This window comes from Vitis riparia, chromosome 6 (genome assembly GCF_004353265.1).
Source record: "Vitis riparia cultivar Riparia Gloire de Montpellier isolate 1030 chromosome 6, EGFV_Vit.rip_1.0, whole genome shotgun sequence".
Taxonomy (NCBI): domain Eukaryota; kingdom Viridiplantae; phylum Streptophyta; class Magnoliopsida; order Vitales; family Vitaceae; genus Vitis; species Vitis riparia.
Window position 1 is genome coordinate 9,439,249 of NC_048436.1, and position 12,269 is coordinate 9,451,517.

Below are 12,269 nucleotides of genomic sequence, written 5' to 3' on the forward strand. Positions count from 1 at the left end.
ATTTGGTGATATAATTTATAAATTAAGGAAAAGTAAATTTAATTTATTTTAACATCAAATAATTTGTTGACAAAAATTTGACGAATATTTGAAGTGTGAAAAGCAATATAATTGGTTTATGAAGTTAAAAAAATGGGAAAACTAGAACTAAATTTTATAAAATATATATTAAATTAAAATTAAATTAGTTGTGTACTAATTATTAATTGAGAATATATGATTAAATTATTTATTAGCTTTTCAAAAAAATTGGTTGAAATATTGAAAATACGAAAAAGATATAATTACTAACAATATGGAAATCCAAAGCCCTCACATATTTTTTTGGTAAATTTCTATTTTGATTTTTTCGATCCATTTCACACCCTCAAAATATACTGAATTTTTGAGTATTTTTTTATTTGGATTTTTCCGGAAATCATTTTACCACCCTAAGTGTAATGAACTTATTTAAACAATATCCAAGTCATATTAAGTTCCAAAAAAGTTTAAAAACTTCAAACAAGTGGAGAATCTAGAGGGTACGAAGCATATGAGAATTCCTCACATTCTTCGTACCCTTGTGAATTTTTTAGTATTTTTGGATTTGGATTTTTCTGGATATCATTTGATCACCTACCAAGTGTAACAAACTAATTTAAACAACATCCAAGTCATATGATGTCCCAAAAAATTTTAAAAACTCCAAAGAAGTGGAGAATTGGGAGGGTACGAACAATGTGAGGATTCCTCACATTCTTCGTACCCTTGTGAATTTTTTAGTATTTTTGGAATTGGATTTTTCCGGAAATCATTTCACCACCTTCTAAGTGTAATTAACCTATTTAAACAACATCCAAACCATATGATGTCCCAAAAAAATTTCAAAACTCCAAAGAAGTGGAGAATTGGGAGGGTACGAACAATGTGAGGATTCCTTTGTAATGCAAGTTTCAGGTTGGATTTTTCCGGAAATCGTAGTTAGGTAATTTGTAATGCGAGTTTCCATCAATTTCAAACCTTTTAATTGAACTTAATGGTACTTTGTCGAATGTTTACGTAGTGAAAAGTTATTGGTACAACTCATACCCTTTTTGTGGACGGTAGTCGTACTCCTAAATTGCACAATAACATTGCAGGAGGCAACCGACTGAGATTTGGCCTCAACTGGTTGAGGAATGGCGGTCGACCGGTTGAGAACGGCGGTCGACCGGTCTCAACTGGTTAAAAATACCCTCAACCGATTGAGCAAATTCCTCAACCGGTTGATACCCATCTTCACCCGGTTGCCACTGGTTAAAAAACCATCAACCGATTGAGAAAATTCCTCAACCAGTTTGCTATATTTGTCAACCGGTTCCCACTGGTCAAATCATTTGTCAACCGGTTAAGACAATTTCTTCATTGATCAACCGCTTTCCACAACTCAAAAAATTGCTCACTCCCTTTAGAAAAATCTTCAATCACTCAATTGAACGCCGACACCAGGTGATTCTGCATCTAAAATTGTTTGAGGTGGTTGGGACAAATCCTCAACGAGTTCACACTGCATCCATAGGGTCATTATCCATATGAGGAATGTTCTCAACCGGTACGAATAATGCGTATGCCTATGAAAAGTGGACTTAGCTAAATCGTAGGACTGGTTCTTACCGGCTGAACGTCATTCGTCAACTGGTCTACTAATGTACTAACTATATATTGTTAGCATAGATAAATGAATATTTACAAATCTGATTAGGTTAAAGATCATACAAAATCACACATGTCAAACATGAATGATACCAATATATTACAATTTCATTTTGCCTACCATATTGAAAGAAGAGTATTTGGATATTCAAATAAAATGGACTTAGTCATTAATAATGTATGGTCATCGAATCTCACAACTTCCCAATAAACAAGACGATATGTGGAGATGGAAATGATAAATATTAGAAAAATAACAAATATCATAATAATAATTTTTTCATTGCTCGTGTCGACGTCTTTGTACAAACAATAGCCACAATGGTTTGTTTTTCTCTATTTCCCTCGTGTAAAACTAAATCACATGCTATTTCTCAACGTATTTTAACAGAATTACAAAAGTCGGACCTTGTCATCGAATCACCATTTTTGAATCTCTGCATATGTCTAATGACATGCACTCCACAGTCCCACCTAAGAAAGAGAAAAGAAAAGCAAAACAACTTATTGAATGGTTGTCTAATTATACCTCAGAAAAAGAATAGTAATGTGAGTTATGTATTCATACTAACCCATTCTCTTGGGTCAGAATCGAAGGAGCCCAATCAATGGAGAATTGGAAGACATCTTTCCCTATGTCATACAGTTTGAAGAACGTTTGACAAAATTCAACCTAATTTATTATGAAAGTGTTAATAAATATGGAAGAGAAAAAAAATAGAATAGAAGAAAAATATAAACATGAAAGCATACCACTGTTTTGACACTCTGAAACCGGAACTTGTCTCGATTCTTCGATCGTAATGAATCCAAAATTTGGATATGAGAGTTTTTGAAGTCAATGACGCACAGATACCAATGACCAGGGCATTCGTCATGCATTGGAATAAATAGCTGTAAAGTTAGAAAAACAATATATATGAGTTGGGGCACAAAAAATCTACTATATTATAGGTGAAAACAATATCTATTCTAAATTTCATATATGCAATTAAACATTAGAAATAAGTACTAACCTTCTCGCAATCATCCAATTCGCTAATGTACTTACTCACGATGGATGTTTTTCTATCGAAAAAAGGATGAGGACTCCCACACAAAATCATTTGCTAATAAGAAAACATAATATGAACATTAGTATATTGTACTTAATATGTAAGTAAACAACAAGAGAAATATGAGCTTACTGAAAATGTCGTGGAAAGATAGCATCTTATACTTCGTATGCCTATGAATTGTCTTTCAAAATAATTTAGCTTTGAGGCTTCTAGATTTATTACCTGTTGTTGAACAATAACTTCAATAAATTTATTTAACTAATATAGCATGCATTTGATATAAATGAAGTAGGTACTTACAACATCCATCAAATTTTGTCTAGGACGTAAGCACTCAAAATCTCCACGAACTCCATGTTCACGACCAAAGTCAACAAGAAGCTCACTAAAATAATAATATGTTCAAACAAACTTGAGTAAATTGGAAGCATATGAAGGCTAAAATTGTAACAACACATCTATGAATGTTCTAGATACGACAAACCTTTTTGACAATGCTTTATTGAAAACATAATCAGCGACAAGAGATTGAAGTACATTGAATGATTGAGTATCCACCACGTCTTCACGAATGGACATGGGGATTGACTAATTCGAAAACAAGACATAATTATTAACTATATATGTTAAGTATAAAAAATAAGAACAATGATATTAAACTATTTGTATTATACCTCTGATGCTTCACGTTTTACCATCTTCCTTAAATTGTGTACAAACGGGGAGACCTTGAATTTAGTTGGTTTCCTCTCCCTTGATGAACGTGTTTTCATGACATGATTAGGATAACCACATAGTGCTCGTAATGGTTCCTAATATGGAAAATGCCATTAATATACATCTATTTACTATATAATGGTTAAGTAGTTGTAAAGAAAATAATTTTTCCTTTTATATGATACATACCTTTCCATAATCTCTTCTACTCCTTTTGATTGGAAGTGGTAAAATATTTTGATTTTCGTCTGGAATGATATGCACTTCAATTGATGTAGCACATGCATCTTCATTCTTTTCATTCAAGTCCTTAGTGCATAACTTCTCATTTGACAAAGTGTGAAGATAATGTTCATTCACATTCATATTGTTCGTATCTTCCAAACTTCTCTTGCATGAGAGCATGTCATTCTTCGTTCCTTCCTCGTGCATTCTCAAAGGTTTTCCGCTTGACCTAAGGAAGAGACCTTTCACTGTAGTATAATTCTCCTCAAATTTAGCCAAAATTTGATCACAACTACTACTACTTGCACCATAAGCCATATCAATTAGATGTGTCTTTAATTGTTGAAAGGTTTTATCCATCTCCATTAAGTTCCCACCATCAACCTAGTGATATATACGAACGTGATTAATAACATCATAATACAAAGGTTGTAAAACACCGTTAGTCACGATGAATATTGTAAAACACTTACTCGTTTAATAACATCTTTGTTTAGATTGATGACAAATTTCTCATCGTCCTCATTCTCACTCGCCATTGTCGTTGCATTTCCATCAACGCAATCCCTTATCTCATTTTCTATCACCCATATTTTGAGCTACAATATATTCATCAAAATATAATACATATTAGATTTTAAATCACTAAAAACTTAAATCAATAGTAAACGACTTTCAAAACTATAACTTACATTCTCATTTGCATATCCACCAAGTTTTTTCAATCTTCGTTTCTTGTCCAATACTTCATCATCTCCTCAAGCAGTAATCCGAGGAGAAGGTCGAGTATATAGTGGTAGAAATTTCTCTTCAAACGATATATGCTCGTGGTAGAATAACTACGAGTATATTTGACATAGATATATAGTTAGTTCATAAATTATATTAAAACAAAATCGTATTTCACTATGATGTAAATTAATTACAAGGACATTACCATTAAAAACAATAAGCAACCGCAAACTCCACTTTGTTGTTTCTTCTTAAACTCTTCAATCCCGTGCACAAGATAGGACAACACAAATTCTGCCCAATTCATCTTCTTTATTGAATCGATGTCTTCCACAAGATGTAAGAAAGAACGATTCACAAAAAGCTTCATTGTTGGGCACAATAATGCACCCAACACAAATAATACAAAACGAACTTTAAAATCGTTTCCACCCTCTTTATCCTCCCTAATTTGATTTTCTAACATCACTAATGGCAATCACCCTTTTTTATCACAATATTTTTTACATAAATCATTCTTATGGCCAACATTTTTGTTCATGCCAATCTTGAACCCTCTTACCCTCAATCCCATAATAAATTCAACATCAATGGGGGATAATTTGATACAAGTATTATACAACTGTAACATATAAGTGTTCGGATTAAAACTATTTATCAACCAAAGACATAACCCATGATCAATTTTCCTACATCGAAGTTGCAAGAGGCTACCAAATCCTATTTCTTCTATGGTTGTCTTTTGCTTTGGTTCTAATTTTTCAATCACTCTAATCACTCGCTCGGGGGAGCATCGAGTCTGAAGATATAACTGAAAAGATACACAAACATCAAACATGTTTACATTAATATAATTTCCAACAAATACATAAGTAAAGAAATTAAATATTCATTACAAAAAAAATTTACCTTTGAACCACACCCTTTTGAAGTGAATATTGTTTTGAACTTTCTTTGGACTTTGCCATGAAATTTTCTTTTTCTACTTTTGAAAGTGCATTCCACTTCTTGCCCAATTTTTTTCTCAACTACATTAATTGGTCACATAATTTAAATTCTAATTTTAAAATGTAATTATATTAGACATAGCAATATTACTCCTTACATCATCATTTATCTTCACTCATTTATCCTTCTCTTTCATCATGGCTAATTGATCGTTACTACAAAACAATTTCAAACAAATTTAACAATAACAACCACAAAAATTACATTAAAAAACATATTATTTTACATATTTCTATTTTCCCTTACTAGTAATGTATCCAAGCGCCGATAGGCCTCTTTGGATTTCTAACAACTTCAAGACCATCGCGTTCGCTCCTAAAAATTAAATCAAATCATTTAAGTCAATTTTTATAATATGATTTCGGATATAATAAATCAAACATACTTTCACCACCACATTATCTCAACATAAGTTTTTTTTCACATTTCAATAATTTTTATTTTTATATCTTACTACAATCAATCAAATGCCAATTAAAATACAAATACCATTACAACTACAACATCCTCCCCAAATATCTTTACATTTAAAATGATGACAAAATTAACATATAATTTTTTTTCAATGTTCAATAATGGATCTAACCACACTCTTTTTCTATAATGTAATCAATCCATAAATTTAACAAAAAACATGAAATATAATGGATACAATATTGTAAAATACATAATTACTACTCACATTTTTTCCCTTTATATAGAACTCGCCAAATAATTAGGATACAAGCGCCTTTTGAGTAACAAACAATTGTGTCCTTCTCAGCTTTCTTTTCCTTAGTACTACACGTCCTCTTCTTCTTCTTCCAGCTACGTCTTCAATTCGGGTTTTTAAACCATTAAATTTAGAACGTGAAAACACCCCCTTACACCTCTTAAACAAAATATAAAATATGAAGAAAACACAAGGGTTATGAAGATTCCACTAAAATTCTCCGTGTGAAAGAACCGAAATTCTCCGTGTGACAAAATGCAGGGGTAGGGGGAGAGAAAGCAAAAATTCAGAAAATTTACATAAAATCTTCGAGAAGAAGAATCTAGCAGAAAAAATAGCTGACCTGGACATCGGGAGAAATGAAGTCTAAGACTCGGATCTTGGCACCAACCTCGCCCACAATCCTGAGCTCGCGGTCCTTGAGGGAGACTTCTTTGATGAGGTCAAGACGTCGGCTTGGAGGAGGTTGGCCCGGTTCACGGCGATGGTGGTCTCCACCCACCTGTGAAGACGTCTTTGATCCCGGTTGACGGCGAAGGTGGTCTCCACCTAGCTGTGGAGACGTCTTTGATAAGGTCTGCGACGTTGGCCTCGAAGAGGTTTGCCCGATTGAAGCCGATCGTGGTCTTCACCCAGCTGTGGAGAATCAGTGGAGAGAAAATAAAGATGAGAGCGGGAAATGGGTGAGCTATGGAGGAAGTCAGCTATGGAGGATGAGTGAGGATGGGGAAGAGCCACATAGCCGGCTATGGAGGTGGAGGGAAAGAGAGCAAATTAGGGGGGAGAAAACAAATATGAGAGCGGGAAATGGGTGAGCTATGGAGGAAGTCGGCTATGGAGGATGAGTGAGGGTGGGAAAGAGCCACACAACCAGCTATGGAGGTGGAGGGGAAGAGAGCAAATTAGGGGGGAAAAAGGGGAAAAGGAGGAGAGATGGAGGAGAGAACGGGAGGGGGAGGTACCCGGTTTGAATTTTTTTTTTTCCTTTTCATTTAGATGGCTGAGATTTATTTATTTTCATCCAATGGCTGAAAAAAAATGGAGGCATGGTACCGAAGGAGGTATTGTAGAATTTTCCTATAATATATCTATATATGAAAGAGTAGTGTTTGTCCGATCTTTTTTTTCTAAAATATCCTTATCATCTCACTTTTATACACTTATTTGGCTCATTTGATTAATGATTAATTCACCACTTGATTAATGATTTTTTTTCTAAAATATCCTTATTTTTATGATCATTAACAGATGGAGAATTAATTACTTTTATTAATAATGAAGGCTTAGCTTTTTGTACAAATCTCAAATTAAAAAGTTAAATAAAGAAAAAAAAAAAAGAAACAAGATAGTAAGAAAAAATTAGAAAAATTTTGTTCATATTATGGGTACGATACAATAGTAGTCCTTTCAAAAAGGAAAAGTAAACAAAATAATATAAAGGGTAAAAAACCATTAATTGAGTCAAAATATCAAAAAAAAAAAAAAAATTTAAATAATAATAATAAATCAAAATCTTCTAATAAAAATTTCAAAAAGAAAACTCCAACAACTCCAACTTGCTATAAATGTGGCAAAATATGTCATTATTCAAAAGACTGTCAACTAAAAAACCAAATTAATTCTTTAGAAATTAGCGATAAACTCAAAAACTAATGATATGATTAGTGATTAATAAAGAAGAAGATTCTAGTGAATATTATGAATCAGGAGAAGAGTATCAAATATTAATAACACAATAAATATAAAGTGAAGAGTCGAGTCAAGGTGAATCAAACGATCAAAAAGATTGTGATGGTATTTGTACATGTTTTTATAAATCAATGAATTTGATTTCAAAATATTCAAAAAAATCCTTTAAATATTTTATTTCATAACTATCTGTCCCTCATAAATTCAATATATTTTCAATTTTGGTTTATTAAAGACAAATTGCTTAGATATCTTATTTATGTTTCTAAGAATGTATTAATATTTGAATTTTCTTTACAGATGGAGTAAGAATGGATTAAGTTTGAGAAATTCACTTTTCCAGTGTTTCCTAAAAGTAATATGTCATTTCGGATTCATAAAGTATAGAAAATTTAGACATATCACAAATATGCATTTTAAATAACTCTAAAACGCACAAAGTGATAATCAAAAGTTAGAAGTTTTAAATGCCTTATCTTTTCATTTTAAATAGACTAGTAATACTTTAGACAGTTTTTCTAACCCTTCAAGTTCTATTATACATTGCGTCCCAATGAATACAGATCTTGAAATCTTCAATTGTAGGAAACAAAAGAAAATTTTTGAAGAAGAGTTAATAACTACATTTTCAAAATTTCTTTAAAATGAATTTCAAAATGAATTTTCAAAACTTTCTAAAGAAAGCTTAGAATTTCAAAAATCAAGATTTTCATTCTATAAACAAAATATTTTAAATCTCCCTCAAGACTTTAGACAAATGATAAGTCTAAAGGCCCAAGCTACAAGGGAAGACAAACAAGACCATAAAATTTAATTTCTTGCTGACTATAGCACTTTTGGAGTTACTATTTAAAGGATGAGTTTTATTTGGTACACTTATTATGGCAACACCAATACCGAGTGTCCAAAGTTTGATCCCTTATGTAGGGCAATTCCATTAGAAAGATAAGACTGTAAGTGTGCCCTCACCTATAGTATTTGTAAAGCCAATATTGACTTAGACAAATATAAAACAATAGTCATTAAAGTCAACAATGAGTCCATAGAACTGACCTCTACTCTCCTCATGGATTATGGGTTACTTTATCAACTAATTTTCTCAAATCCTAAGCAAAACAATGGATTTGGAAGGAAATTAGCAGTTTGCATATTAAATGCTTTCATCCTAGAATTCAAACCCGTTGAACTCATTATTGAAAGCAAGCCTCCTAAGTAGTTGAACGATGGAGGAGTCTACCCAGCCCAACATATCATCCTTCTTAAAGCTAATCACAAAAAACATCAATTTTTTGGTACAGAGGACCCTTGGCCATGTACTAAAGTCAGCCTCAAAAAACAAATTTGTAATTGGAGGTCAAGAATGATTGCAAGAGACTTTGATTATGAGATTTAGAGTTCATCTAACTATAAACTCATCACTAAAGGCAATATTCAAAAAATCATTTGCAAATATCTTTCCTGAAGTCCCTCTTTTATTCCAAATCCAATTTTCTTATCTTGTCGATAAATATAAAAAAGAGTACATTCAAGAAAAGAAAGCTTGAAGAGAGTTTGAAAAAAATTTCTTAGTGATGCTCAGTTGAAACATTTCAAAAATCTTTTGTATAATTGTATATCTATACATTTGTCTCCTTGTACTTATCTAGGAAAAAAAAAGTTTGAAAAAGAAGAGAAATAAGAGTGCGTATAAAATGCAAGGGAGAAAAAAAAATCAAACATTATTAAAATGGTGTTAAATAGTCAAACACTATTTTGTCTACCAACATGACATTTCAAAAGGCAACGTGTAAGAAGAGAATTAATTATCTTCAGATTTTCTTCTAAGCTCTCTGACAACCATAACAAAAGCAGAACAAACGTGTCATACATACCTTGAGCCTTCCTAACATGAAGTAATTTTTTTAAAAGACCAACCAGTTGTCTTCTCAAATTATTTTCAAATTCATACAAGTCTCAAGTCTGCGGACTTCATCCAACTTCAAATTCGTCAAAGTTTTTTTAATAAATAGAGACATCAAGATCATCACAAGGCAGAGTGACAAGAGTGAAGAAAGAAGCCTTCAAGAGTGTTCTCTAAAAATTTCCTCTTAGCTTTTGTAATCTCTCTCCTTCCAAAAATCTCTTCATTTGTGTTCATACTCCTCTTCTATCAACAAGCTAGCTTGTAATCAACAACTCTCTCTTGTATTCAAGGTATAATTTTCAATACAAAGTTTATTTTCAAATTCAATTTTTGTGTTCTTATGTTCAATTTTCTATTATAAATTAGACAAAATTAGATATAAATCTTCTATTATGTTCAAGTGGTATAAAGATATGTTTTTGGTCAAAGTTATGACAAGACATGATTGTGGGAGTCATTATTGGAAAGAAAAATTTATATCTGGTTTACCCACTTTATTTGCAGAAAAAGTTAGACAAAGAATAAGAAATATTCATAATGGTAGAATTCCTTATGAGTCATTAACATATGGAGAACTAATTACTTTTGTCAATAATAAAGGATTAGCTATTTGTACAGACCTTAAATTAAAGAGTCAAATGAAAAAAGAAAAACAAGATAGTAAAAAAGAATTAGGAAAATTTTGTTCTTATTACGGTTATGATACAATGGTTGTCTCTTCTATAAACATTAACAACCATCATCATTTCATGAAGTAAATTAATTATTTGATGTTCACTCATTCCATCTATATTCCATTCATAAAAACTACTACCATCATAGCTAGCAGCTAATTGATAATTTCTATCTTCTAATTGAACGTCAGGAAAAGAGGGTTTTGAATAATAATTTTTTCTACTTACAAAATTATTAGAAATTGCATTGACTGTTGCAGGAGGTTTTTCTATGTAATTCTGACTTTCATGCTGCCGGTGCCCTAGTAATAGGATTCATTGGTTTACTTAAAGGATGGTGGGATCATTATTTGAGTCAAAATGATAGAGAATACATATTAAATGCAAAAAAGACAATAGTTAAAGCTGATTATCTTATATGAAGATCTTTCTAAATCATATGCATAATTATTTAATGCAGATGTAGAACTATCATGGGACCTAAGAGATCTGGAAGAACTAATTCTACTTAATCCCCTAATAATATTACTCATTGTCACAGAAAATAATCACAATTTTATCCTTAATCAATTCGGATAATTTCCTGAATAGGGACCACCACAAGCGGATCAACACGGGACTTACACTCCTTCTGCCCTTAACACCGCTATCACAGGCTGACTAATCCGTTCACAGGAAATTCAACCCGAACTAAGTCAGGACTAAATCTGCGATTAATTACTGTTCCAACTCGTAACACCACTCGGTTCTCAAGCAGAAAATGGCTCTGATACCATTTGCACCCAGGACATACAATAGTTCATGCACGCAATAATTAATTCATGCACGCAATAATTAATTATGTCTAATTATCTCCAAACATAAAAACAGAAATATTTAATATCTAATACTGTCTAATTTATTGCAGAAATTTAATCATAATAACACAAATATTTGAATATGAAAATTTGGTTTATTGAAAATATACCTTAATACAAAGAGTTGATGATTACAGGCTGTTGACAGTAGATGGATGACTAAAATAAAATAAAAAAATAAAATAAAATTAAGAAAAGGATTTGATCCCTTTGAATTTTATTTAAATAAAAAGTACTTTAAAAAAAATCATTTTCATTAAGGAAAAGTTTTCCAATTCATTAAAAAAAATGAATATTTCAAAAAACATTTTTAAAACAAGTTTATTAAAAGAGTTTTCAAACTTTATCATTAAAAAAGAAAAATAATGCTTTATTCCATATTTATCAACAAACTGGGAACAAAAGAAATAAAACACATTAAAAAAAAATAAAAAAAATGATAATAATAACTAATAGATTTAAATAAAGGAAATAAGCATTCAAGATCAATGACAACATCGCATACTCATTATCATTCATATAACCCACATTCATGCATTTTTCCAATAATAAATAAAATCTAAACAACAAAATACAATACTTACATAAAATTGGCAAAAATAAATAGATAACCAAAAAAATAAATAAATAACAAAATGAGGGGAAGGATCCGAGTATACCCTGTACAATAATGTTGCTCCAACAAAAATTACAATATCTTGGCAGCTCCAAAAAATCCAAAAAATGTCTCTCCTCACAGTAAATATATATAACAAAGAAAAAGAAGAGAGAATCCACTTCTTGGATTTCCTATGCCCCCCATTCTCAAGCACACCACCCCCTCTTCCTTTTTAATCCAAAAATTCTCGTCCTCTGTCTGGCCAACCCATGCCCTGTATTCAACCTTCAACTATTCCAACCTCTCTCATGTTTTTCCCATTCTCAGCACAGTGCCAAAACACTCATCCAAACACCAAGAAAAACCCAAACAACAAAAATCAAAGAGATTCAAATAAGCCCAATAACAATATCCAATAATATGTG

General features: G+C 31.6%; 1 protein-coding gene and 1 long non-coding RNA gene across 2 annotated transcripts; both read right to left on the reverse strand.

Moving 5' to 3' along the window:
* Window positions 1-2,045: 2,045 nt before the first annotated feature.
* On the reverse strand, window positions 2,046-3,480 carry LOC117916967. Its single transcript, XM_034833206.1, has 5 exons — window positions 3,404-3,480; window positions 2,688-2,780; window positions 2,425-2,565; window positions 2,244-2,344; window positions 2,046-2,145 (listed from the first exon to the last, which is right to left on the reverse strand). Exons 1-5 carry the CDS (start codon window positions 3,425-3,427, stop codon window positions 2,046-2,048), a joined length of 459 nt encoding a protein of 152 aa, XP_034689097.1. The 5' UTR covers window positions 3,428-3,480.
* Window positions 3,481-3,763: 283 nt separating this feature from the next.
* Window positions 3,764-4,403, reverse strand: LOC117916469. Its single transcript, XR_004651564.1, has 3 exons — window positions 4,364-4,403; window positions 4,145-4,270; window positions 3,764-4,055 (listed from the first exon to the last, which is right to left on the reverse strand). It is a non-coding gene; the product is annotated as an uncharacterized LOC117916469 (long non-coding RNA).
* Between the last annotated feature and the right edge of the window lie 7,866 nt (window positions 4,404-12,269).

Coding starts and splice junctions, on each gene's coding strand:
- LOC117916967 (XM_034833206.1), bottom strand. CDS start 3,427: ATGGTAAAACGTGAAGCATCAGAG. Junction 2,781..3,403: donor TAAAACGTGAAGCATCAGAG/GTATAATACAAA, acceptor TTTTCTTATTAG/CAAATGATTTTGTGTGGGAG. Junction 2,146..2,243: donor ATTCTGACCCAAGAGAATGG/GTTAGTATGAAT, acceptor TCTCTTTCTTAG/GTGGGACTGTGGAGTGCATG.